Source organism: Vipera ursinii (genome assembly GCF_947247035.1).
Source record: "Vipera ursinii genome assembly, chromosome: 1".
Taxonomy (NCBI): Eukaryota; Metazoa; Chordata; class Lepidosauria; order Squamata; family Viperidae; genus Vipera; species Vipera ursinii.
This window is the reverse complement of record NC_139512.1, coordinates 240,455,524-240,483,462: the sequence shown is the minus strand read 5'-3', so window position 1 is coordinate 240,483,462 and position 27,939 is coordinate 240,455,524. Positions and strand designations below refer to the sequence as shown.

The 27,939-nt window shown below is 39.3% G+C and overlaps 2 protein-coding genes across 5 annotated transcripts in view; one reads left to right on the top strand and one right to left on the bottom strand.

Moving 5' to 3' along the window:
• CEP162 (centrosomal protein 162) overlaps positions 1 to 15,487 on the top strand; it is a 41,923-nt gene extending 26,436 nt beyond the window's left edge. For all 3 annotated transcript variants that reach the window (XM_083379808.1, XM_083379806.1, XM_083379807.1), the window contains 9 exons: positions 568 to 694; positions 2,727 to 2,890; positions 5,789 to 5,893; positions 6,709 to 6,939; positions 7,909 to 8,561; positions 9,705 to 9,846; positions 11,481 to 11,579; positions 13,419 to 13,553; positions 15,005 to 15,487. In XM_083379808.1, the coding sequence (XP_083235934.1) occupies positions 568 to 694; positions 2,727 to 2,890; positions 5,789 to 5,893; positions 6,709 to 6,939; positions 7,909 to 8,561; positions 9,705 to 9,846; positions 11,481 to 11,579; positions 13,419 to 13,553; positions 15,005 to 15,214 (1,866 nt within the window). In that variant the 3' untranslated portion in view covers positions 15,215 to 15,487. The remainder of the gene's footprint in view (positions 1 to 567; positions 695 to 2,726; positions 2,891 to 5,788; positions 5,894 to 6,708; positions 6,940 to 7,908; positions 8,562 to 9,704; positions 9,847 to 11,480; positions 11,580 to 13,418; positions 13,554 to 15,004) is intronic.
• Positions 1 to 25,323, bottom strand: part of MRAP2 (melanocortin 2 receptor accessory protein 2) — a gene marked incomplete at its 5' end in the record, with an annotated part of 869,028 nt that extends 843,705 nt beyond the window's left edge. Inside the window, 3 exons of one of the 2 annotated variants that reach the window (XR_014494211.1) lie at positions 18,540 to 23,320; positions 24,978 to 25,077; positions 25,194 to 25,323. Coding sequence is in view for 1 of the 2 variants with exons in the window: in XM_083377688.1 (XP_083233814.1) it covers positions 22,954 to 23,320; positions 24,978 to 25,077; positions 25,194 to 25,323 (597 nt within the window). Of the gene's footprint in view, positions 1 to 15,960; positions 23,321 to 24,977; positions 25,078 to 25,193 lie in introns of those variants that run through there. The other variant, XM_083377688.1, reaches the window with a different exon arrangement.
• Positions 25,324 to 27,939: the final 2,616 nt, after the last annotated feature.

Below are 27,939 nucleotides of genomic sequence, written 5' to 3'. Positions count from 1 at the left end.
CTAAACAAACACTAGTTTGGACTGATAAGATACAGTATATTACTCTGATTTAACAGATCAACTCAGAAAAGTTTCTATTAAACTTTCCTGTTCCTTTGTGACCAGATTATCATCCTTTTCCATTCAAAGTGTGTATTATCTTTCCAACTATCCCCAAATTTCAGGAGCCTTCTTTACCCTACTACGTAAGCTGATGCCCTTAACAATTGGGGAATTTTTGACAAATTTTATTGCTGGGGAGATTAACTTTATTTTCCATATAACTCTTACGAAGTATAGCCATAATCATGAATTGAAATTGCAGATTAATTTTTGTTTAGTTTCCTACCATAAAACTGCATGAACTAAATTATCTTGTTTTTGTGGGAATGGCAGCTATAAATGATTAAGTGACAGTTCCACCTGGGCATTTGGACAGACTGATTTCTTGATAAAGAGAATATCGAGCATGTTGCTGGCATAGAATTATTCCCAACCATGTGGAAGGCTCAGTTCAGTGGTTAATAATAAGTTTTGTCTTTCTCTTTTCTTTGATATCCCTGTCCTGGGGTTGGGTGGGGAACAAAGGCTACAGAAGCCAATTTGATTGAAGAGAGAAAGCATCTAAAGCAAGATAAACAAGCCCTTGAAGTTGATTTGGCTCAAATGAAGAAAGAACGAGATTTGGCAAGAGCCCAGATTGTTTCTGCCTCAGGTAACGTCCTGTTTTAGGAAGACAATTTCCCAGTGAATAAGATTGCTGTTTTGTTGTGTTCTTCAAAATGGAAAATATTGCATCTTGTTTAATATTCAATGTGTCTGTGCAAGGAAACCTGGAAAAATAGTGTCTTCCTTGCATATTCCGTATTTTCTGGCGTATAAGACAACTTTTTAACGCATGAAAATCTTCTCAAAAGTCAGGGGTCGTCTTATACGCCCAGTCGCCTTATATGCCGGAAAATAGTAAATCCTCGGGAGCAGAGACGTTAGTGGAAACGGACAAATCCAGCGCTCGAGAATGGCGAAAGACAGCCTCATAAATAAACCGACCAGCCCAACCGAGGCTGAGGCTCCAGCTTACCGGCGTCCTAGGGCAGCAGACTCCCTTTTTTTTTGGAAGGGAGTGGGAGTCAAGCGCGTGCCGAGCCGCCGGCGCTCGGTGAGCACGAGAGTTCAAGGGAGCACGGGAAGCCAGGCGGAGGCCGACCTGACATGTTCGTGTGGAGCTGAGCTTCACCTGACCCTGGGAGTTTGACTTCAGGGCGTGGTGCCGTGGCCAGACCTACAGCAACACCCGCCCGGGAAGGCGCAGCTCGGGAATTGCGACAGGCAGACCGCAGAGGAAAGCTGGTGCTGGGGCTTCAGCAACCCGGGGTCGCCCCTCTGCCCTGAAGTAGAAGGCGGCCTTGGGGAGGGGGGGTTGTGAATCTCAAACTTGCGGCGTAGGGCTGAGCCCGTTTCTTTCACCACCACCACCCACCCTCCGCCGCCCTGTTCATTAACTAACCTACAGAAAGAACCGCCTTCTTTCAGACCTGGTGCCTTCCCGAAGTGTTGGGCCACAATGCTCGTCGCTCCTGGCCGAAACAGCCAGCGCGTGTGGCTGAAGTAGACGAGAGGAGACGAGGTTTAGGCGAGGCAGAGCAAAGCTGATCTCGAGGCTAAAAGCTCTTGATAAACCTTCACCTAATTGAGAAGCAGCCCTGACTTCCTACTTACCCGTATTTTCCAGCGTATAAGACTTTAACCCATGAAGATCATCTCAAAAGTTGGGAGTCGTCTTATACGCCCAGTCGTCTTATACGCCGGAAAATACGGTATGTATATGCATATGTAGAGAACAATCGCACTGAGTCTTCAAGAGGATGCAGTGACTTCGGCCTTTTGATGTCAGGCATTTTGCTAGCCAGAATGCTCCATTTAAAGCACTAGGGGTGAGGTGATCACAGTGTTCCAATATCTCAGGGGCTGCCCCAAAGAAGAGGGGCTCAACCTATTCTTCAGAGCATCTGAAGGCAGAAAAAGAAGCAACGGATGGAAACTAATCAAGCAGAGAAGCAACCTAGAACTAAGGAGAATTTTCCTGACAATTAGAACAGTTAAATCAGTGGAACAACTTGCCTCCAAAAATTGTGGGTGCTCCCATACTGGAGGTTTTTAAGAAGAGATTGGACAACCATTTGTCTGAAATGGTATAAGGTTTCCTGGACTAGAAGACCTCCAAGGTCCCTTCCAACTCTGTTATTCTGTTATTCGATTGCTGTGCACAACGCTGGTTGTGAAGAAAACATTAAAGCAGCCACTTCTTTAGTAAGGCTTACACAGCGCCTCAGAAACAGCTTTGCAAGAAACGCAGCTGCTTTAAAGATGGGAGGAGAATGTGTTCTCTGAAGGTCCCATGCATTGCAAAACACCTCTTTTGCTTTCTTTTCAAGAAACCCAAAGAATATCACTCTTGCATCCAGAAGTCTTAGCCACGAAAGCCAGCAGGGTAATTTTGGGCCAATCACTCTCTCTCAGCCCAACCCACCTCCCAGAGTTGTCGTTGTTGTTGTAGGGAAAATAGGGGGAGGAAGGTGTGTTGGATATGTTCGCCGCCTTGAGCTATTTGTAAATATAATAAGTCAATACAAACAAACGAACTTTTTATACACAAAAAATTATCTCACAGTTTAAAACCAAAGTAAAGAAAAATAACGATGCTTCTAAAAGGATTAAGCTAAGCATGAATCGTTTTTATCTTCTAGGTGAGAAATCATATGAAATGAAAATTATGGAAGAGTCCTATAAAGGTGAAATTAATCGCTTACAAAAAAGACTCCAGTGGTACGCAGAAAATCAGGAACTCTTGGATAAAGATGCAGCTCGCCTTAGGGGAGCAAAAGAAGAAATCAGTAAGCTGAAAGTAGAGGTGATTATAGTATCAAACGTCAACTAGAAGTAAACCACTGCAAAGCCAAGGCATTTTGTTGAAAAAGACAAGGGCCAGATCTCCTAACTGCCCCCTCAGACAGAGTGTCATACAGCCTGAAGTTCATGTATTCAGGGGGAAACACCTATTGCCTGCCTGACTTCTTGGTGGGCAGCAGTAATGGTCACATCTCGCTTCTCATTATAAGTATATAATCTGGCCACTTATTGCCAAAACAAGGAAGGGAGAAAAATTGGCCCTAGATAAGCAATCAGAGTTTTAGTGGAACTGCTCCAGCCTGTTAGCTTATGAACAAAGATGGCTTCTTTTGCTGCATTTCTCTATTAAACAGAACTAGGTGATGGAATCAGCCTGGATTTCTGCTTGACATCCCAAGGTCCTAAATTCAAGAGACTCTGGCTTGTATCCTGACATAAAACTCTTAGTGTTTTAGATTTCTCTGTTGAGAAGTAGCCCAGAAAATGTTCAATTGGAGGCCTGGAGCATCTAGAATGCTCTCTTTTACTTGTTAGCTGGCCAGAAATATGGCTGTTGCACAATCAATATGCCCTAAATATGCTGAAATTTCGAGAATGTCAGATTACAACATTCATTCACACAGAGAGATCAACTGTTAAATAAAGTGTTCTTTCACCTGTCATTTTTGTGATGGTTTCTCTGCCATGTTTAATAAGCCCAATAAAAAGGAAGATAGAATTTCAGGTTCATTATTCATATCAGCTTCTTCCTTCCTTCCTTCCTTCCTTCCTTCCTTCCTTCCTTCCTTCCTTCCTTCCTTCCTTCCTTCCTTCCTTCCTTCCTTCCTGTATATGCTGCTGTTACTCCAATTGTGATTTGCAACACACAAAATTAAATATAAATTACCGTATTTTTGGACCATAAGACACACTTTTTCCCCAAAAAAGTGGGGGGGGAAACAAGGGTGCGTCTTATGGTCCGAAGGTGATCCATATAGCCAGCCCCAACCTCCGCAAGTGGAAAGCAAGGGAGATTGCCAGGAGCACGAATCGGCACGTGCTGAGAAACACCAATCTCGCGCTGCTGCAATCTCCCTCTCTCGGTTTCAGCTTTCCTTGCTACAAGAGAAAGCAGGCTGAAATGGAGCAAGGGATATTGCCAGGAACGCAAATTGGCCAATCTCGCTCGACCTGCTGCATCTCCCTCGCTTCGTTTCAGCCTGCTTTCTCTTGTAGCAAGGGAAGCTGAAACCGAGAGATTGCAGCAGCGCGAGATCGGCTGATTCACGTTCCTGGCAATCTCCCTTGCGGGCCACAGGGCCGCCTCCGCGGGTACTGCTCTAATGTAGAGAGGGAAGGACAAAGAGGGAGGGAAGGAAGGAAGAAAGGAAGGAAAGAAAGAAGGGACAATGGGAGAGGGAGGGAGAGAAATAGAGAGAGAGAAAGAGGGAAAAAGAAATAGGGAGGGAGAGAGAAGGAGAAAGAAAGGGAGAGAAATAGAGGGAGAGAGAGAAAGAGGGAGAGGGAAAGAGAGAGGGAGAGAAAGAAAGGGAGAGAGAGATAAGGAGAAAGAAAGAGGGAGGGAAATAGAGGTAGAGAGAGAAAGAGGGAGAAATAGAGGGAAAGAAAAATAGGGAGAGAGGGAGAGAGAGAAGGAGAAAGAAAGGGAGGGAAATAGAGAAAGGGAGAAATAGAGGGAAAGAGAAAAATAGGGAGAGAGAGGAGAGAGAAAGAAAGAGGGAGGGGGAGAGGGAGAGAAAGAGAAGGGGAGAGAGAGAAATTAAATTAGTAACATGATTGTTAAGTGAATCTGGCTTCCCCACTAACTTTGCTTGTCAGAAGGTTGCAAAAGGCAATCACATGACCCTGGAACAATGTGACCATCATAAATATGAATCGATTGCCAAGCATCCGAATGTAAATCACATGACCCTGGGGATGCTGCAACGGTCATAAGTGTGAAAAATGGGCATAAGTCACTTTTTTCAGTGCTATCGTAACTGAACAGTCACTGGGCGACTGGTGGTACTCGGACATTGCCTTGTCCTAAAAGTGGTGCAATGGATGAAAAGGTTGAAAAGCCCTGTTTTAGTATACCGGTACTATTTGGTTCAGAATATTTTTTTTCTTGTTTTCCTGCTCTAAAAACTGGGTGCGTCTTATGGTCAGGTGTGTCTTATGGTCCGAAAAATACGGTAAATATTCCAATATGCAATATTAAATATTGTGTATGCATAAAACAAGAGAGAGACAAAACAAGGCTATCCTCTCCTTTATTTTCATTAGCATTATTAGCTAATAGAGCTACCATTAGAACCGTTGGTAATACATAAATACATAAAAAAATAAAATTCTAGAAGTCAAATTAGTTGCACAAGAACATAAACTGAAATTACTTATTAGCGATATTGTACTTACAATCCAACCTTGAGTCTCCACAAAAACGTTGGTGGAACAAGATATGGTTCAGTATCAGACAAATCCATAAAGAAGAGAGCCCCCCCTCCCCCCATGCTGATATGGAATTGACAGAATGAAAAGAAATTTGTACGTTGACTAACAGGCTTTAAAAAATACTGCTGTAAAGATCAAACACTTAAGAGTTTTTTTTTAAAACAAAAAACCAATAAAGATCTGTTCAAGAGAAATTATTCGATAATGTGAATGCTATCGTAGAGAGAATGACTTAGCATCTCCTGATACGTTATCAGAGCAAGGCACACCTAACATCAGGGCGAAGCAAGCTGTTCCAGAGGGACAACTGTTACTGAGAAAGTCAGTGTCTGGGTTCCAGTCCTGTTTTCATGAAGGAAAGACTTCCATTGGGGGGGGGAGAAAATACTTTGTGTTATGGTAGTGATAAATGGATTGTTTAGGTTATTATACATTCTTTGGTATACTTTTACTTTTTATTGCGCAGGTTGAAAAACTTAGAAGTGAAGCTGGGCATCATTCTGCCCAGCAAAGGACAAGGCTAAAAAACAGGGCGGCAGATGCTAAACGGATTCAAGACCTTGAGCGGCAGGTATGTAATACAGTCCTTTTTCCGGTATTATATTAGTGCCTACTTTCATTAATAATTAGAGTGGTGATTTAACTGTGTTTGCTTTGAAGCCCTTTTCTGGGGGGAAATCGTTAAATAGATTTACAGAGTGGGGTAGGCCCTATCCGATTCCCTATCCGATAGGGAATTAAGGCCAAATAATCTTTGTACTAAAATAATGTCCAAGGAAGGATGTTTAGTTCATTTACCGTAACTGAGAGGTATTTCAGTCCCTTTCTGAGATGGACAATCTATAAAAAATTATATATCTATGTCTTTTCATTGCTCTTTCCCTAGACCCCTGAAATATATTGGTTTTGGGAAATGATCAGTGTGCATGCATGTCTGCCCCAAATTTAGATGGAAGTGTTAAAGGGTGATTCTGATATTTTTAGCATGCAAAGGATTTCTTTGCTACTGAGTTCTTGTTTTCTCTCTTCTCATTTAGTGAAATCATTTTCACAGCTGAGGCTTGTAAGAAAGCAGGTGTCCAATAATAATTAGAATTGAATTGTTAATTATAAATTATAATTAGAAATGTCAGTTATAAATCCCACTAGTTATATTCAGTATAATCCTAGGATTCTCCCTTTAGCCTATTAACAGTATCGTTTGCATATTTGTACTGTTCAACTACGAAACAAGTATCCTTAGGTATGTTTAAAATTTCAGTGTAAATATTAGCAGACACTTTTCTCTTTCACTGAAAATGTAAAACTAAAATACCTTGGCTCTAAACCTTCTGATTTCCTAAGTGGTTTTTTTATTTTATTTTAATTTAATGTGTCTTTTGAAAGGTTAAGGAAATGGAAGGGATTCTGAAGAGAAGATATCCTAATTCTTTGCCAGCTTTGATATATGCTGCTGCTACCGCAGCTTCTGAGGGAGACGGCGATGCTACACCAAAAAGTAATACGGTGGAATTTCTTGAAAAAAGAGTTAAGAAGTTAGAAACAGAACTGGAGGGTAAAGATGATGAAGCCAAAAAAAGTCTCCGTGCCATGGAACAACAGTTTCAAAAAATAAAGGTGAAATACCTCACTAACGTTTTAAATACTTCTTTTAAAATCTGCTGACAGCTGAAAAGATTGAAGCTGTTAAGATGCCCATTAGACTGCAAGTGAAAGGCTTTGGTGTAGATGAGGCCATTGCAGGCTTCAATCTATTTTGTACCGGTAGAAATGATAAGGAATGTATTACGTGCCTCGGTTTTACCTGTGCAGAACAGGCTCTTCTTTACTATTCAGTAAAAACGCTGGTGAAGATGAGCCGGGGCTTCAGTAGAAACCCGCTTTGATTCAAAAGATTTTGGCAATTATAGACCAGTCTCCGTGCGCCTTTGGCGTCTAGTCATGCCGGCCACATGACCACGGAGATGTCCTCAGACAAACGTTGGCTCTTCGGCTTTGAAACGGAGATGAGCACCGGCCCCTAGAGTTGGAAACAACTAGCATGCATGTGTGGGGGAATCTTTACCTTACCTTTAAGCTAAAGCATGCATGTAAGTGAGCCTACTTTGTCACTTTAGCATCACAAGTTGACTTTAGCTTTCATAGAAAGGAAGGTATAATGGGGCAAGTGTTTGGACTTGGGTTGTTTATGCTGCACAACAAGCTGCATTTTTAAAAAATATTTCCACTCTTGGTTATTGGTGTCAGAGTCTTTTTTAAAATGAGTGTTGTCAAAGCGGTTAAGAAAAATAACATGATCTACCATACTTCATTGTTCATACCATTGGTATTCTTACGGGAACATGGCTTGATGGCTTCCCTCTAGGAAAGCTGGCAGATAATACACTTCTCAGGTTGGTATGCAAAGTAACATAGTTGGATATTTCAGTCTGGATCTATCCTGGTGATTGCTTAGGAGGCCATCATGTGTTCCCTGGGAAAGCATTAAGGAACCATTAAGTATTGCGTCCTCGCTCTCCTTTGAGATTCAGAGCAAATAAAACCAAATATAGGTGAATCTATACTTCCTGCAATCTGTCTTTACAGCTTCAATATGAGAAAAGAATTGAGGAACTTGAACAACTGTTGGCATATAAACTGCTGAATGAGCCTCAGAAGCTTCAAGACAAGTCATCCAGCTTTGATCGGGAACTGTGTAAGGTCAACGAAGCCCACCAAGAGACTGTTCGGAATCTCCAGGCTGAAATCGATTCCCTCCGAAGCCATGTAGCCCAGCTAGAAAGTCAGAAGCGTCCACGAGATGACGATGCAGATCTGCAGGCACTAGAATATCAGGTGGAACAAGCTCGTGCAAAAGCCCAGTTGGTTCGGCTCAATCAGGAAATGATTGCCAAAAACAGGGAGATCAAAGATCTCACCAAAACTGTCGAAAGGCTTCAAAAAGAGAGGAGGAGGATGCTGTCCAGTACAAATTCTGGAAGAAGGCTTGATAAAAAAGGAACGCTAGAAAAAGACTCTGTGAGTCCTGAGAAAAAGGTCCCTAGGGATTTGGGGGTTTTTCCCGATCGTCTCAAGGATAAGATATACCGGCCCAATGTCTTTGCTGACGCTCACATTTCAGAAGTCCAACAAGAAAATGCCCACCTGAAAGAAGAATTGGAAAAATTGAAACTGGAGCTAAACGAGGAAAGGATGACATCTCAAGCAGCTTTGGCAAATGCTGAAGATCTTATGAGAAGGTAATCTTTTGATGGTCTAGAGTTGTTAACCCACGCCCAGGGCCATTGATCCCTGTGGAGTAGTAATGATTGCTGATTTGAAGTCTTGCCCGTCTCACGAGTGCATTCCTGGAAGCCTGTTCATTCGAAGCAGCTCTCCTCAGCCGGGCCAGATTAAATTAAAACTTTTTCCTTGCAGTTGAAGTCAAGCTTCCACTGGCATTTGTTGAATTTTTCCCATTACTTTTTAATGCAGTGATGTTACAAATACAATCTAAATTACAATTGTATAGTATTATTTGCACTCTACCCTTAAATAAATTATGGAGTTTTATCACATGATCCTTGCAGTTAATTGGACCACTCGAAGAAACTTACACAGGTTTTTTTTTAAGTGTTTTTTTTTAAAAAAAAATTTAAACAAGCCCTTTTTGATCAGCCAGTCTTACATAGAATCTTTTGAAGAGATGTATTGTTAGAATAGAAATCACACATATATTGCTTTTCCTTACAGTGAATAATTTTCCTAAGATGTTTGTTTAGTGCACAAACTATTTCATTTTGTAAAATGAACTCGTTCATTTAAAATTGAGAGAAATACCACAGTTCATTTCCTTTTTGGCTCTGTCTTGATCCTTTTTGCACTGTCATTAATGCTAATGCTGGTACTTGCTTTATTAGAATTAAAAGATTTAAATATTTCTTCTTAAGATTGGTCCTAAAGCAGACATATTTTTTTCTCCTTTCTGTCCTCTATCTCAGGAGTCCCCAACCCCCGGGGAGCCATTTGGAACTGGGCACGGAAGTGTAAATGCACACACACATCTCCACGTGCGTGAGCAGCGGGCAAGCGCATGCATGCGCAAATGGAGCTGCACATGCACGCACTTGCCGGCTACATGCATGGAACCATCCCCTTTCCCTCCCCCCCCACTGGAAAGCCAGATAGATTGGGGAACTCTGCCCTATCCCTCATGTTTAAGAGTGGTGTAAAAAAAGAACAATGGGAAGAACAATTATGGTTAATATACAGCTGCAGAAACATTTGAAAAATATAGTACATACAAGCCAGATGGGATATTCATATTACTTGGAAAGAACTGGGTATATGTAGCTTACTATCAATACAGCAAGGAGTGTTACTTTTTTTTTCTCTGCTTACAGGGCAAAAGAAGAGTTACAAGGTCATATTGCTACTCTTAAAGTATCACACCAGAAGGAGCTGGAGAGAATTCTTTGTCAGCAAGCAAGGGAATATTCTATTTCCAAAGTAGCAGAACTGAACAGCAAGATTTCATCTCAAGAGGTAAAATTGGCCAGAGAGAGAGAGGTAGATACACACCCATACCACAACATACCCCTACAAATAGACAGTATCTTGCAGACATACTTGCCATTATAGCAAGTAGTTTTTTCATTCCATGAGCTGTCATAGAAACCACTGTACTATATATTTGTCAGTCCTGCTCCAGCTTGGTCCTTTAAGTAAGAATGACTCTCAACTCAATTCGGTGTGAAAGGTTTACTAAAAGCCAAGTGGGTTACGGTATAGCCAAGCCAGAACTGAAGTTTGCATGCCAAAATTTTCCCAATTCACTTTTTGGCCTTTCTCCAACCATATTCAAATAAAGTGTTTTGGGAACGTGTCTTCAACTGTAGACTGGGTGGTGCGGAGCACCATGCCATTCCCAACCATGGGACCTTGAACGTACGTTGAGTCATTAGCCTTCCCCCCTCCCATCCTTCTCCCTCCCCCTCAGTTCATAGTGGACTGGCAGCTAGTGAATGCAAAGTGCAGGCGTAAGATGGCAGTTCTGACAATATTACTCCTAAATTATGTGTTTACACAATTTGTAAAACTTAAGAAATATACTAAGGATATTCTTCTGCACTTTGTCAGAAAGAACAGCAGAGATCAAGTTTTATAGCAGCATTTCACTAATAGATTTAAGATTAATAATGTAGGTGTGATTGTACTTAAAGAAATCCCAGTTAGAAAACTGAGCAAAAAAAGAGTACTTCTTTTTGACTGGTCATTTTATCTTGCCTGGAGAACTTGTAAAAAAAGCCAGAAATTTCTAGGTTCAAATGCATATAATGATAATTTTATAGAGCAGTCTTCAACTGAAACCAGAACCTTTCATTCTGGGTTCAATAAATAATTAGAAAGAGCCATGGAAGATTGTTTTTATATATGATTACTTTTGCAAGACCTTTGCAAGATATGCACAAAAATGAAAGATTCTGAAACACCCATAATGGGAGAACGCTTTGTGAGGATAACAGAACTAGCAGAGATGGCAAAATTAATTTGATTACAGAAATATCAATAACTACATTTTTCAGTGACTGAAACTCCTTGTGAACATTTTGCTGAAAAAGAGAAAAGTGAACCTATGATTTATGGGTTTGTGTATTGATTCTATATACTTTGTTAATTTCTGCCTCCATGTCATCTTCATCCCATTTCAAAAACTGTTACAAATTTTTCTAGGATTAGAGGAGATAATTTATGGAAAGAAGGAAATTATGATATAGCCTTATAGAGAGGAGTAAAATATAAACGCATGTATAAGTAGTATAAAAAAAGATTAGAAGCCATTTCTTTATAATCTTTTCTTTTTTTCTTTTCTATTTCTTTTTCTGTTCTCTTATTCAGTATATTTTCATTGTTTTCTAATATTTACAGTGTTTTAACCTTCTTAAAAATTTCCTCAATGAAAATAATATTTAAAAAATGAAATTGAAACAGTTCTTTGCATGTTATCTGCTTTTAAGTAGAACAGCTAGTGCAACACAATTCTCTTTTGCCTAGTCCTAATCAGTGCAGATTCTGATTACTGAAGTGGATGAGCCACACACCATCATACCTTTAAAGAAGTGTGTCATATTTTAGAATACCTAATCTAACCATCAAGAATATTTATGTCCTCCCCATAGAGCCTTATTAAGTACCTTCAGCAGCAGGTTCATGAACTGCAAAAGGAGGAGGGAGCCCTGGCAGTTTCACAAAGGAGGGAAGCCATTCTCCAGAAGGAGGTAAATTGAAATCTAAAGTATTTTAAGATTATTACAGCAGTTTGTAAATTCGGTTTATTTCTGAATGGCCCTCGTAAATTGGTGTGTTTTATCCAATAGGTCCTGATAGCATTTTATCATGATTGTGATATCTATACTTTGACCTTTATCCACCTGTTCTTGCCTTGTGTGCTGGCTTCAGCATTTGTGCCAGAATTCTTTAAACCTATTTTGTTAACTAGTTCACCAGTTTGTTATAATTCAAACTGGAGGGAGAGTGGCTTATTAGACATTTTCACTGAACGCTAAGAGCATCAGATGAAAGTTGGTACATAGGTAAGTAGGGAGGTAGGTAAAGAAGATAGATAGATAGATAGATAGATAGATAGATAGATAGATAGATAGATAGATAGATGATAGATAGATGAGAAAGAAGAGATGATAGAAATAAGATAGACAGACAGAAAGATAACAATAGCACTTAGACTTATATACCGCTTCACAGTGGTTTACAGCCCTCTCTAAGCGGTTTACAGAGTCAGCCTATTGCCCCCAACAATCTGGGTCCTCATTTTACCGACCTCAGAAGGATGGAAAGCTGAGTCAACCTTGAGCTGGTGAGAACTGAACAGATGGATGGATGGATGATAGAGAAGATAGATGAGATAGGTAGATATAATGGAATGATTTTTCATTTTAAAAATAGCTATTTCAAAGAGAATTTCTTGAAAAGGATACAATTTATGTGGTACTGCTCTGGGGAGGGGGGTGTTGTGTATGAGAAGTTTTCAAACGTTCAACCTGCCCCATGTTGTCTAGAATGTTGTACCATCAAATTTAAGTTGCAATACCATGCATACCACTAAGCCCTACTGAAAGCAGTGAGACTTATTTTTAATATGCATTTCTAGAATTGCAATACTTACCTGTAAATGTGCAAATATTTTTTAAAACTGTAGAAAATATTTAATAATTATAAATTTTTAGTCAGTTTAGTCCAGTAGTTAAGACATCAGGCTAGAAAGTTAGAAACAGTACGTTCAAGTTCTGCCTTAGCCATGAAAGATGGATGACCTTGGGCCAGTCACTCTCTCTCTCAGCCCAACTCACTTCAAAGAGTTGTTGTTGTGGGGAAAAATAGGAGGAGGAAGGGTTCTTGGCTATGTTCATTGCCTTATGTGTGAAAATAACAATATACTTTTAAGTTCTTTCAAGAAAAAGCAGCGCAAGCACTATAGGAATCAAATAAAAGAAATAATACGTATTATTATTATATTATTCATATTATTATATGCAAATACAGGTAGTCCTCAATGTATCGCCACTGTTCACAGCCACGATGGCACTGAATGAGAGGGACTTACATAGTTGTGTCCATCACAGCTTTCCCATGGTCATATGAACACAATTTAGGCATTTGGCAGTCGGCTGTCAATTACAGCATTGTAGCATGCCCTAGTCATGCGTTCACCATTTGTGACTTTCACTGCCAGTTTACCACAAGCAAAGTCAGTGGGGAAACCAGCAAGTCACAAATGGCAATCGTGTGACTGCAGGATGCTACAATCACACGTGATTTGCCTAACAGTGGCAACTGGGACTGCTGCAACTGCCATTTTAAAATGGCATAGTCATGGTCCCAATTACCATTATTGTATGAGGATAAATGTATGTACTTTGAGTAAGTATGGTAAGTGTATGATACATAGAAGAGCACAAAAGATAAACATAAATGTTGCATCCTTTACTCTCCCAGAAGTAGAATCATGCTTTTATATAGTTGATGCAAGTTTGTATAAGCAAAATAATTGAATACTTTCTTAATCAAATGCTGGATCATTACATAAATTGCCCTTCCAGATGGGGAAGTTGTTGGAAGAGCTCAAAGTAGCTAGAGAGAATCAGAGTCCTGAGCTGAAACACTTTTCGTGTCTGGAACGAAAAATAAGACAATTGGAAACCAGTTATGAACAGAGAGAGCAAGAACTTCAGCAGGTAAGAAAACAAGGAATTATTCATCTTAAAATGTAACTTATTTTGTAACTTTGTAACTTTTCTGGCTTCAGGATTCTAATCTGTTGTGAAAGCATGCCGATATAATTAATTTGTATATTGAAAAATCGTTAAAAGTATTATGGGTTTATGGTGTTATGCAATAAACTTATCTTACTGATAGAATTCCTTCTATCAATGTAGTGGAAAGACGTTCTTCCCACTTCCATTTTTCATCTCCCAAGTAGCCCCTAAGTTTGCGTTGGAGAGTTTGGAAAACTCCCAGGGCAGCCTTGGGAGAAAAATCAAGAGAAAATTGAAGGTTCTCAGTATCGCACTTAGTAGTTCCCATGGCAGCAAAAAGAGATTGGTTTAATTACGGTCTTCTTTGATGTCTATGTAATCTACTTCCAGACAGTAAGAAGCGGTCAAATTGTTATTTAAAAGCGCAGATTGGATGGAGAATGCTGCAAAGACCCCTTCTGGTTCTTTGATTTAACGTAAAGGTTAAAAGATTCAATTATAGATCGCCTGCAGCACTGGATTCTGAAAAAGGAGTAAAGGATTGAATTGTTGCCAGGCTCCTGTGATTCAGCATCTGCCCTTGCAGTAGGGTGAACTAAGGCTTCCGAAAGGTGCTTTCTTAATCCTGCCCTACCTCCTTAGACACGAGAATGAGCATTTGGACAACAAGGGAATTAAGGCCTTTCCAGATGAGAGGTCAGAAGTCAGGAAAGAAAGCCTCCCTTCCCACTCCTTGCTAGTGCTGGCTCTGCCACCAGAACCACAGTCTTTTCTCAGTTCTAGCTTCTGACGAAAGAAAACAAAATCATCTGTGGCAGTGGTTATAAATTTGTTAATACACATCTTTCCCTGTCAAATTTTTTGCAAGTTCTCTTCATAATGAACAGTCTAGAACAGGGATAGGCAACCTCGGCTCTTTTATGACTCATGGACTTCAACTCCCAGAATTCCTGAGTCAGCATAGCTGACTCAGGAATTCTGGGAATTGAAGTCCATGAGTCATAAAAGAGCCGAGGTTGCCTACCCCTGGTCTAGAATTAAGAGCTAAAAGCAGTTCAAAGATTCATAGAATTTTTTGTGTGAAGAATTAATTCTCAGAATTACTTTTCACGGCCTTTTCACATGTTGCCAAGTTGCTATTATTCTAGAATCTGTGGGCCACCCCATCTTTTTCATTTTACCAAGGTACCCGTGGGCAATATCCTTCAGTATGCATGAACTGAATTTATTACAAGTCATGGGTTTCTTTCAGAGAAACGTCTTATACCCCATGGACTGATACTGTGAGTGTATCTGAGGCATCTCCCTTACTGCAAGAATTTTTTTTAAATTAAACTTTACCATAATTGCTGTAAATGCTCTAAGAATAAAACAGAGTTGGAGATATTGATGAGCATGTGTTTTGAAACAACTCTTCTCATACTGTACAGGCAATACAACAAGCAAGATATAATGCAGAAGTCGAACATCTTCGGGAAACAGAGAAATGGAGGAAACTTGCTCTGTTGAAGAATCAAGAACTGGAAAAATTTCGCATTGAACTAGATTCAATGTTAGATGTTCTACGGCAATTGCAGAAACAAGGTGTTGTTATAACACCAGGTAGCTCAAATATGCCAGAAAATTATTGGAAGATTTAAACATCTGCATTAATCAGAGACTGAGAGCTCTAATAAAAATAGAAATATGCTGAAATTCCATTAAAGGTCACTGGTTAGTGTTTTTGACTCGGTCCAGATTTCTGCTGTAAAAATGGAGTTAAATCTAGAATTTAAATCTGATTTTTTTTAATCCTTTAAAAATTTCATATTTTAAAATAAATATATTTTAGTAAATATTTTAGTAGACGTGATTAGATTTTTGTAAACATTACCAATTTTTTAACCTTACCAGAGTTCTGGGAAGGTTGGATGACAGAGACAGATTGTTCAGCAACTGGATGTGATGAGGCACTGGTCACCATAGGGAGAGAAGATAATGGTTGCTTTCACGAGTCTTGCTTTTTTATTTTAGTCAGCAAAAAAAAAATGATTTCCAATCATTGCAGTAAAATCTCTGAGGCATAATTTTTGTTTCTGAAAATATTTAGTGAAGAAAAACCCTACTCAGTTTTGTAATCTCTAATTGGATTCTTGTCCTATGCAGTATTGTTAAATGCCCGATATCACAGCTGGGTTAGCTGATTGTGGCCTAATCCACTGCCTAATTAGAGCACTGCATGGTGGTTTTCTGAATGGATGTGGAGGAAGAATAGGATATCTTCCCTTTTTAATTGCATAACCTAGATCAGGGGTAGGCAACCTTGGCTCTTTTATGACTCGTGGAGTCATAAAAGAGCCAAGGTTGCGTACCCCCGACCTAGATCTTTATGGTCAAAGGCCAACTATGTAAAATTATGTAACTTAATGCAGCTCGTTCAAGGTACAAACAATTATTGCAGTCAAAGTCTACTGAATAGGGGTAAGCAAGTTTTAAGACTGCTAACATCCAAGTGTCATATAACGATACTGTTTTTTGCATTCTGGACAAAGAATAGTTAGCATAAGAATAATTCATACAATATTCTTGAATCTTATTTGGCTTTTAGAAAATATTTGAAAACTGTTGTGTTGGCTTTTTTTTCAGTAACAAAACATCAACTTTCTTTATACCTGCTCTCCTGACAGACAAATCTTCCCTTTACAGTTCTTTCCCACTTTTCCACAGTTCTTTCCCACACGCTGATGTTTCACAGCTCTCTCCTTACTTTAATGACAGCATTGTCAATCTCAGCTGCCAGGTGGTTTTTCTTCAAGTGAGAAAGCAGGACTGAGCCTAGAATTTCTTCAGGTTCCTTTAGAACAGGGGAGTGTCAAACTGCCAGCCCACGGGCCAGATGCGTCATGCCGAAACCGCACCCACCCCATTGCCGTAAATGGAGGGGAAAAAATCGCGATATGTCATGACATGTCACGTTGTGAGTTTGACACCCCTGCTTTAGAAGGGAACCCCATCCTGCAATCTGGGATGTCCCTCCTAGAGTAAAGCAACCCTCTCCTGCTGCCTCCAAGGGTACAGGAGAAGGAAAGAGAGAGGCAGATGACTTCAGGGAGGACATGGCCACTGCCTTTAGGAAAGAACAATTCTGCGCTTCCCCACTCCCTGGTCCATTGGCAAGAGAGATGGAGTAACATAAAGGAAGAGATTCATGGAAAGATTCCAGATAATGCTATCAGCAAGCAGCATTCCCATTAAATGGGAAAGGAACGATATTAGGACTGAAGTATGGCCAGATGGTGTTGATAAATGAAACTCATCTAGTTGTTGCATAGAAGCAACGGCCAACACAACCTTAATGTTAGGTGGGAAGGAAGTAGGCTTTTCGGGATTTAGAAACTCGTTCAGCAAGCACTTCCAGTGGCTAAAAATTTTTTTGTCAGTGGACTCAGTTACAGTGGCGATGAGTATGTCATTAAGGGACCTGAAAGAACTGATTAGGAATAGGTTGTCTTGGAGAAAATCTATGCTGTCCCTAGGGATCAAAATGACTTACATACATATCAAAAAGCAAATGTGAAGTAATCTGTCCTTCTAAGGTGTGTTGAATTGCAATCTCCCCAAAAATTCTGGCATTCAGACCTGTTTGATGTTGAGAGCCAAGTGTGACCATCATCTTTCTGGTCTAGCTACATTTTTTTTGTAATGACTAAATGTGATATATTTCATTATTGATCAGAGTTCTTGGCATGTTATTTAGTCAATGTAAATGCCACATTTCCAAGGCAGTGTCATTGACTCCCACTAGCTTGTAGCCTTAGGGCAATTCCACATTGTAGCATTTTGCTTCTTGTCTACCAGATTGATACCAGCTGGATATGAAGCCAGCCTAGCCACTGCTTGGATGTTAAATTTTGGCTAAAATGCTAGCCAGGTGCTCTGTCTGCTCATGGTTTCCTTGGCTCCAATCTTGGGATCCCTGCTTCTTTACCTCCAACACTCAGAAAGCAAGAACCAGTCATTTTTCATGGGTGGGTCTTTAAAGACAGACGGTATTACAGAATCATATATTTGGGAGGGACATTCAAGGTCATCTAGTCCAATTTCCTGCTCCTTGCAGGAGTTTCTTGCTCACAATAAGCCATTCATTCCCCCTTAAAGTACCAATGAGGTGAGGAGAGACACCCTTATTTTACCATTATTGTCATTTCACTCAGTTTTCAGCTCCACCCAAAGTGATACTTTCCATCAGCATTTGGTTAGCAAGACCCACTAACAGAATGTCAACAAACCAAAAACATAACAGGATTCTAAACTGGAAGTCCAGTATCCATTTGTGATGTTGAGAGAAGGGAGGGGATTGAGGGAGAATTATCCCTCTTTATTTGTTAATTTAATATGCTATCCATTTTGGTAGCTTACAATAAAAACATGAAAAATTGACAAAGAATTTCAATTTTGTTCTTTTTGTTTTTTGTGGTTAGGAAAAGATTTGCTTGTTCCTTGCTATACTTGTACTGTGGGATTGTACTGTGGGAGAAGGGCTAGCAGAGCGGGGGCAGGGGGGGAGTTAAAAGAGGCATCAGTTAAAAATCGTTGTTGTTAGCTGTGAAGTCGTGTCCGACCCATCGCAACCCTATGGACAACGTTCCTCCAGGCCTTCCTGTCTTCTACCATCTTCTGGAGTACATTTAAGCTCACGCCTACTGCTTCAGTGACTCCATTCAGCCACCTCATTCTCTGTCGTCCCTTTCTTCTCTCGCCCTCAACCTTTCCCAGCATTAGGCTCTTCTCCAGTGAGTCCTTCCATCTCATTAGGTGGCCAAAGTATTTGAGTTTCAACTTCAGGATCTGGCCTTCTAAAAAGCAGTCAGGGTTGATGATCTCTAGGACCGGTTTGATCGCCTTGCAGTCCAAGGAACTTGCAGGAGTCTTCTCCAGCAACATAGTTCAAAGGCCTCAATTCTTTGGCGCTCATTACATAGCCACAAGAGTGCTGACTTTAGTTGAGAAGTGCATAAACTTTTAACAATAAATCCATTAATTTGAATATTCATGTATGGATCTGGTTTTTCACACCTGATATTAAATACCTACAGAGGATCCTGCCCTGCTATTCCCACAACCACCAATCACTTCCTGCCTTCTGTCCCTCCATTTCCTTGCTTTTAGTTCATTGTACATCTGTACCACTTATTTTCACTAACGGAGCTCTGGAAGGAGCCGTTAGTAACAGAAGTTCCTCAAGGATTTTGCTGCAGATGATTTAGGCAATTGAATGCCAGGTCACTTCAAGCCTGGCACAGCTCCACTCTGATGGGATGAACAAGCAAACAAACAAGTAAATAATCATTATTTCACTTATCTACCAGCAAATGGTTAAAAAGTCAACATTTCACCAGCCTGCCAGTAGGGTTAAAGAAAGAGTCCATTTTTCATAGTACTACTTATCAATGATGTTGAAGAAACCCAGGTAATGTCTGAGAACTGCCTCACAAAACAATGGGGATCAGGCTTATATGGAACTTTCTTTTCCAATGCAGAATCCCCAGAATAGTAACCAGCAACATAGAGGAAGGAGTTGACTGACAACCCCATAGAGTGACCAGTCAGAGGGGAGCCACTGCTTAGGATGGAATCAGACTGTTGGGGATAAGCTGGTGGGAAGTTCTGTTCAACTGTCCCAGCATGGTAGCTAAAGCTTTGTCTTAATGTAGTTGGTAGAAGTGAGCAGAGGTGCCCTTGGTGTTTTAGCAAGCACTAAATGCAACGCCACTGAAATCTCACTTTAACCTAAGCTACCGCTTGCCTTGAGCAGTCTTAAAAGAATAAGTAAGAATCTTCCCATTCTAAAAGAAGGGCATTTCTTATAGCGTGGTTCTGGAAGTATCTATGTGCTTTGTTCTTCCCATACCATAAGAAGGCATGCCAGCCAATCTGTAAGTCATGCCCCTCCAGATATAATAGTCTTTTATTTCTAAGTGTTATCCATTCTTTGATCCACGTTAAAATAGCTGCTTGGTAATATAACTTCCAGTCTGGGAGTCCAAATCCTCCCCTTTCTCTAATGTCCTGTAGCATTTTCACTTTGATTCATGCTTTTTTTCTTGGCAAATAAATTTCAATGTTGTAGTATTTAATTCATCAAAGAAGGCTTTTTCTAATTTTACCGGGATGGTTTGAAATAGAAAAAGTGATTTCGGTAAAATATTCATTTTAATTGTAGCTATTCTCCCCACCATTGACAGTTGAATATTTTTCCACTTTTCTAAATCCAGTTTAATTTGTTTTAATAACTATATAGTTATCCTCTTTTGCTGTTATACACCTTGCTGTTAGATAAATTCCCCAAATATGTAACTTTTTTAACTATTTGAAGATTTGTTTTTCTTATAAGTTGCGTTTTTTGTTTTTCTGTTAAGTTCTTTGTCAAAACTTTAGTCTTTTCTGTTTATTATCAGGCCTGTGACCCACCATATTGTTCTATTGTATCCAACAATTTCATGCTTGTTTCCAAAGGTTCTTCTAATATAAAAACCAAGTCATCCACAAATGCTTGCAATTTGTATTTTTCACCCTTAATCTCTAATCCTTTAATCTCACAGTCTTGTCTAATATTTCTATTCAGTACTTCCAAGGTTAATATGAATAGTAGTGGAAATAGGGGACATCCCTGTCTTGTGCCCTTTTTGATACTGAAATTTTCTGTATAGTCTCCATTTACAATTATTCTGGCAGTCTGTTTATCATAAATTGTATGAATGCATTCAAAGTTTTCCCCGAAGTCCATTTCAATGAGTTGCTGAAACATAAATTGCCAATTTAGATTATCAAATGCTTTTTGTGCATCAAGAAATATCAGCGCCACCTGTTTCCCTGGATGGGCTTCGTAGTACTCTAAAACATCCAAAATTGTTCTTAAGTTTTGGGTTGTATGTATAAGTTCATTCAAAAATTTCTTAGTTCTTTCTGCCATTATTGAAGTGAAGATTTTATAATCTATGTTTAATAATGATATTGGTCTATAATTTTTTATATGTGTCAAGTCTCTATCTTCTTTGGGTATTAAGGTAATATTAGCTTCAGTCCATGTCTTTGGTATTTTGGTTTCCAGGAGAATTTCATTACAGAGATCTTTCAAGGTTGGAGTTAAGACATCTTGCAACGCAGTGTAAAATTCTGCAGGTAGTCCGTCTGGCCCCGCAGTCTTATCTTTTTTTTACCTTTTTATAGCTTCTGTAATCTCCATCATTGATATTGGTTCATTTAATATAAAATTTAATTAAAAAATTATATTAAGATACCTGAATGGCTTTCAACAATGGAAACCTTCGCTTACCCAAATTTGATTAACTATGAGAAACTTGTAACATATAAAGACTTATTGGACAATGAAGGAAAATTAAAATCTAGAGAAGATCTACAGCACAAGTATTCACCTAGCATAGGGGCCATACCTACATATTCAAACAAGATATGAAAAAGACGTGAAAATAACAGCATTTTACAAGGAACAGACAGAACTAGATCTTATATTGTTAAAAACAGATGAAAAGCTGATCATATAGACTAGCTGATCATATAGACTATAGACTTACTTAATTTAAAGATGAAAGAACAAGTCAAAGAAACTGATAACTTGGGCAAAAAAATGTTGGACATTCTATAGAGCTTGAAGAATGGGAAAAGTTATGGGACACAAATATTAAACTAACTAAAGCTGTATCATAAAGAAAATTTGTATAAAATGTTCTATAGATGGCACATGATACCAGTGAGATTAGCGAAAATGTCTAAAAACACCTCAAATGCTTGTTGGAAATGTAGTCAAAGACCTGGTACTTACTACCATATCTGGTGGACATGTCCTAAAGCTAAAAGATTCTGGATTAAGATACATTTATGGTTGGAGAAGGTGATTAAAAAACAAATAGGATTTAAACCAGAATTGTTCTTGCTAGGAATGATAGGTCCTAACTATGACAAGAAGAGCGGTTATTTAATATTACATGTATTAACAGCTGTGAGAATTATCTATGCCCAATACTGGAAAAATGAAAATTTACCGACTCAAGAAGCATTAATAAAGAAAATACTAGACTGTGCAGAAAGATAGATTAATGTGAGAGATTAATGAGAAAGAGGATTCAGTTTACTATAGAACTTGGACTAAAATTTATCAATGGCTATATAACCGAATTAGAGAGAAAGGAAGGTGATATGTATTTTTGAATGTATTCTAGTAAGAAAAATATTATGGATTGAAAACTTAATATTTTTTATTATAATTTACTATATTTATTATATCAATCATTAACTAATATTCTCATTTATATATATGTACCCAGACAATATGCTGTTTGCCAAACATTGGATGTTATTGGGGGAAACTCCAATCCCTATCCCAACCTTCCCTGTATTCCAACCCCAATCCCCACCCCTCCTTTTTCCTTCCCATCCTTATAATAAAACCTTTTTTAAAAAAGAAAAGGATAAGTAAAAATCAAGTACTTTTGAAGCCATCAAATTAAGAGAGATGTTATATATACTGCAAGTCACAGGTGTCAAACTCGATCACATTACATGACGTATCGCGACAGTTTTTGCTTTTACGGAGCTGGGGTGGGAATACCCTATCCGTGATGCATCCAGCCTGTGGGCCGCCAGTATGACACCCCTGCTATAAGTTATAATTATGCATGTAGAGGGTTTCTTATTCTTCTTTAATAAAAAGTCAAAAGCTGTAGACTGGAATAAGTACAATCTTTGTTTTATTGCTCGTAGTTTCATTCTCAGTAACAGACATCCATTTATTCCTATAAAATAGGATATGACTCTAAGACATTGAAAACTAAATTTCATAAAAACATTTGATCCCGTCACATCACAGTACTTTATAAATGCCAGCTTGCTGCAACATTACCTGCATCAGTGCAAAAGAGTGAATGCAAGCACTTAACACAGGCCTTAAATCGGTAAATGCGTGGTGATTTATTTCTAAATATGACTGCACCCAATTTCTTCAACATTAGATTTTTCTACTCTGATGTTTAAATTCAGCATGTATGTTCTAAGAGAACTGTGGAATTTAAAGACTCCAGACAAGTTGATAGAACACTTTTGTTTGTGTAGAGCTTAATAGAATCTCATTGCAACTTCAAACCTGTTTTTCTAAAGAAAAAAATGTATAAATGTAAAAACACGGGACCTTAAGAACCCACAGGAAATGCATTCCGAACCAAACCCATGTCATGCACTAAAGCATGTTTCAATAGCCAAAGTCCTGAAACCCATAAAAGTAGGATGAGATGGGAATGCAAGAAAACAAGTATTCTCTTTTCATAGACATCCAAAGAGAGTGATGCTACCAACTTGCAAGCTTAAACTTTTTGCTCATGTTTCTTTAGTCAAGAATCTGGCAAGAGACTTGACTCACTGGTTTGTTCTCCAAAATGATAGATGGCTCAGAAATTAACAAGTCATCTTCACCCAGAGAATCATAATTCACAAAGTTAGGAATGTTGAATTTTATATGACAGTTCACCTCCTCTTCCAATCGTCCACCATTCTCAATTACTTCTTGGAAGTGGATGCTAGTGTCCTTAACTGGCACCTTATGACACTGCTTGGTTCTATTCGTGTCCTCCAGTTCATTGATGTAGCAATGGAGAAACAGTTGCTGAGAAAAAATTTGCTCAGAATCCAGTGGCTGTTCAAAATCAGCTACAAAGTTGTTTGTGCAGAGTCTTTTCTCAGAAGAGCTTATACGCCTATAAAACAAGGAGTGAAGAACAATGGATAAGAAATTTAGTACAGTGTCATTTATGTGCATGGTCTGAAATAGGATATGCCAAAACAGATTTATTAATGTTTGTTAATTAATTGGAATTATTCACTGCCATTCCTCCAGGAACTCATGGTGGCCATATCACATTCTATCAAGGTATTGATTTAACAGCTTAACCAGCTTATGTAATGTAAAATTTAAGATGTAATAATGGAAATGACTCAGCAGGATGTGTCTCTCACTGATGTGTTCTCTCTCTTCTGTTTTCTGCTATAACTGGTTTGTTGGTTCCTGCTGTATTAGCACGTGTATGTATATTGTTCCTATTTAAGAGCCTTTGTATAAAGGGAAGTCTCTGCTGATGTGTTCTCTCTCTTCCATTTCCTGCTGGTTCCTGCTGTATTAGCAAGTGTATGTATATTGTTCCTGTTTACTCTTGGGTTATCTTCCGCAATAAGACTGCATGCTCTAACACAGACATGTCAAACACAAGGCCCGGGGGCCAGATCCGGCCTGCGAAGTGGTTTCATGCGGCCCGCGAAGCCATCCTGGAAACAGTGAGGGAATGGCCCCCACTGCCTTGGCCCTGGCCCAGAGACCCTCCTCCTGCCAGAGACCCTCAGATCTGTCCCACTCCTGCCCAGGCCCCCATAGGCACCCTTGATGCAAACGATGTAGAGCTGGCCATGCCCACCCAGTAGGCTATACATGTATGCACTCTAGCCACGCCCACCCAGGCCATACCCACCCGGCCCCCTGAGTGCAACTGCAATGCTGATGCGGCCCTCAATGAAATTGAGTTTGACACCCCTGCTCTAACACATTCCCTTCATTTTTCCACTAACAATCCTGTGAGGTAGGAGGTCTGCTAAGATGGAGGGATTCACCCAAAATGTCAGTGATCTTCCATGGTTGAGGATGAACTTAAAGATCTCCTACTTTAAACAGTAGTTCTCATTTGATATGCACTCATTCAATGACCATTCAAAGTTCTGATAATTCTGAATGAGAAATACGTATAATGGTTCCTTGTAGTTGTGGCTGTTGCAAGGCCCTGCATTATCACCATTTTCTACTGGCTTCTGACAAAAGTCAGTGAGAAAGCCAGCAAGAAATCATAGATGGCGATCAAGTCTCTTGCGACTGTTCAGTATTTGCCTAATTATGGCAACTGAGATTGCTGGAACTACCATTGTAGGTTGGCATGGTCACATGATATGCCTTACAATTGTGCTGCTTAGTTACACGGTTCCCAATCCCAATTACAGTTGATAAGTAAGGACTACGTGGGCAATGAAAATCGATAATATTTCTCAAATATTATCAATTTGCAATTCTTAGCATTCTGAGTGAAAAGTGTCTTTCTTGCTCAGCTATGCCAACATCAGTAATGTGTTTCAATAAATCCTAATAACCGAGGGCAACTCTTACATTCTCATGTAGAACAAAGTACATACATTTGTTATGAAATATTTAGATTTAATTGTGAACATGTAGCATTTCTGGCATTAGCAGTATATTTTGGGGGATTCTTCTTAAATAGTAACACAAATTGGCTATTTGGTCCACAGAAATGAGCCACTTGCTCAAGAAAAGTAAGCTAAAAGGGACGACGTTTCAGTGCCTGCAGCAGGACTTACTCTTGATGTGGTACTCCTGTCTTGGTCAGCAAGGTCAGCACAAAGAACATAAAAATGACAAACACAGCAAGGCCAACCCAAAATCCAATCACAATGGAATCTGTAATGGAGAGAGGAAAAAAACCTGATTTCAAAATGTGCATCTTAAAAACTATAATTGAGAAAGGGCAAAAGAGGATTTGGACATACAGTAGAAAACATCCAGCTAAGACTTACATTTGTGAGCTTTGAGATCTTTAAAGGAGACTGGGCCATATTCGTAATATTCATATTCCCACGTATAATCAGAATGAGATAATAAGGCATGTTGGGACGTTTTGTTGGAAATATAGTGAGGTTCCGTCATCTCCAGACTGTCAATACATAAATGAGATAAGCTTTTTCAGAATAACGCAATCTCAGTGTCAACCTGCTTTATCCTATGGTATCTCATATTTCTATCTACTACTTGCAATGACTGATAGTCATTCTATCTTATTGCAAAGATTAGGGTTTACCTACCTCTTTCCAGTTTATTGCTAACATAGCTAAAATCAGCAATGTCTTAGCTACAGAATAGGTGATTCCCAAGGCCAATTTTATGTCCAAACTGAGATGCAGATCAGTGCTCAACATATAAAATTAAATGCCATATTCATTCTGAGTTGTGAAGAATTTACATCAGCCTTTCAAACTAGACCAAATCAGAAAAGAGACCATTCACAAATGAATCCTGATAATCTGACAGAAATTCTCTCCTTTTCTCTTTTGCTGGTTTTTTTTTTTTACTTACAGATGAATGATGGACTATGCAAAGTCAGATAATTGATTATTTTTTTCTACCAGAAGATCATCAAATCTTCTAGTTGCAAAGTTGAGCTTCTGAAATTTGATAAGCAGTTATAATGCTCAGCAGGGGAGGGAGAAAAAACTGTGGAAGGAAGAGGAGAAGCAGAACAGGGCAGATGTTGTAAGATTGTCACAGAATATTCGTGCAGTCTCATCTATTTCACAGTTTTCATCAGAGACAGGTTCGAGTGGAACCCGTTCAAGTGGAAAAGAAGTGTTGGAGAAAAATCTAGAATTATTTTCTTCTCTGTAGGCATCTTTCTAATTTAATACAGCATCACCTCTTTTGGTTATCTCAACCTTTTCCTTTCATTGATGCCTTAGTCCACTTCTCCATATATCAGATGATCTTGTCCTCTTTTCCCAAACTTGTTTTTAGCATGCTATAGCAGCTTGCTGTTTGGGAATAATTACCAGTTGTCTTCTTCAATGCTATGTATCAACTCAACTACATCTGAGAAAAATATAGGAAGAGCAGATTGGGTCAGAGGGAGTCCTTGTATTCTAACAAAATGCATTTTTGCAGAATAAAATTATACCCAAGCAAAGTAAGAATCATTTTATTTTATTGATTTTTCACATTTTTGAACCATCCATCTCCCTGAGTGCTTCTGACACAGCTTCTTTCATTGTCTATATTGGAAGCGTATGCCCACAAACAACGTCAACTAATCATATGCTGCCCTGATACAGGGTCCCCCATGCCATCCGATGAAGAAAATCTAAATGACAATTTGCCAGCCTTCCTGCTAAATATATCTGTGTTGCTGTGGCACAACTATTTTGGAAGATATGCTACACATGACTTATCAAAATAAATAGAGAAAGGTGTGCCTTCATGTGGCTTTACAATGCTTCTTCAGCAACGCCCATCCATTTTAATAAGAGTCATGAAGAGGATTTGCTTATGCATTGTGGTCTATTAACTCAACCTGTCCATTTCTTAGCATAGGAACAACATAGTGTGATAAGGAAGAAGGTGGGAGGAATAAGTCAGAAATTTGCCCTCATGAAGAGTCTATGGATTCTTGCCAAAGAAAAATAATCAGGCAGATGAAAAATAGCATTACTCAAAACCAAATAATTAACCATCATGGCAATATCTCATCCACAATCAGAGGCTGTAAAACAGCTAATAAATTATTCAGACAGCAAGTAGTAAACTCCTCTATAAAAACTGACACCTGAGCTTAAACTACACTGCAGTAGTTCAGATGGGATGGCAGCAGAGCTAGAATGTTAATTCAAAAGGGAAATAAGATTCCCTCTCAGGTGATATAAAGCCACAATTATCTGCCTCCCAAATATAATCCAAGTTAGCAAAGCATGTTAAATGGTTTTTTAAAAAAAAAGTCTCAGAAATTCACAAAGGCCTAACTATTGAAAGGGAATTAAATATATGTAAAAGAAATACATATATTTAGAGTCATCAATAGAAGACAGGCTAAGGGAAAAGCGCTTTGATGATGAAACACCCTAAAGTTATTTTTCTACTATTTGGATTTTCCATTCAAGGAGTGTAACCTATTATATAGGCTAGTCCTATATAAGAATGGACAGTCATCTAGAGCAGGGGGTCCCCAAAACCTGGTCCATGGACCAGCACCGATCCACAGCATGCCAGAAACCGGTCTGTGAAAACAAGCAAAGCCCCATCCGCGGGATGCAGGCAGCACGCAAAACCACAGCCCCTCTGGTCCGCGAAAAAACCTTTCTCCATGGAACCGGTCCCTGGTGCCCCAAAAGTTGGGGACCTCTGATCTAGAGTGCTAGAGGACTGTCTTCTTTTTCTCCCTCTCTGTTTCTCTTTAATCATTGCAGGCATCCCAATAAGGTTGAGGGAGTAATTCAGCAACATCAACATACTGTGGCACACAGTATGAAATCTGTAGTGTTTTCTTTCTTCATACTACCTTAGAGAATTAGAAGCATATGGTAGCCAAAAGAAAAGCAATTAAGAACCGATGCATTTGCCAGAACAAGCCAGAGAGGTCATGGTTTGGGGGGGGGTTATAACCTTCAGGGTCAGAAATCATATCCGTCAATGACAGTTGCGTGAGTGACCGTGGCAGAGTGAAAAAGGAGAGGAGGCGATGGACTGTTCATTGCATGCAACTACATAAGAAGCAGAACT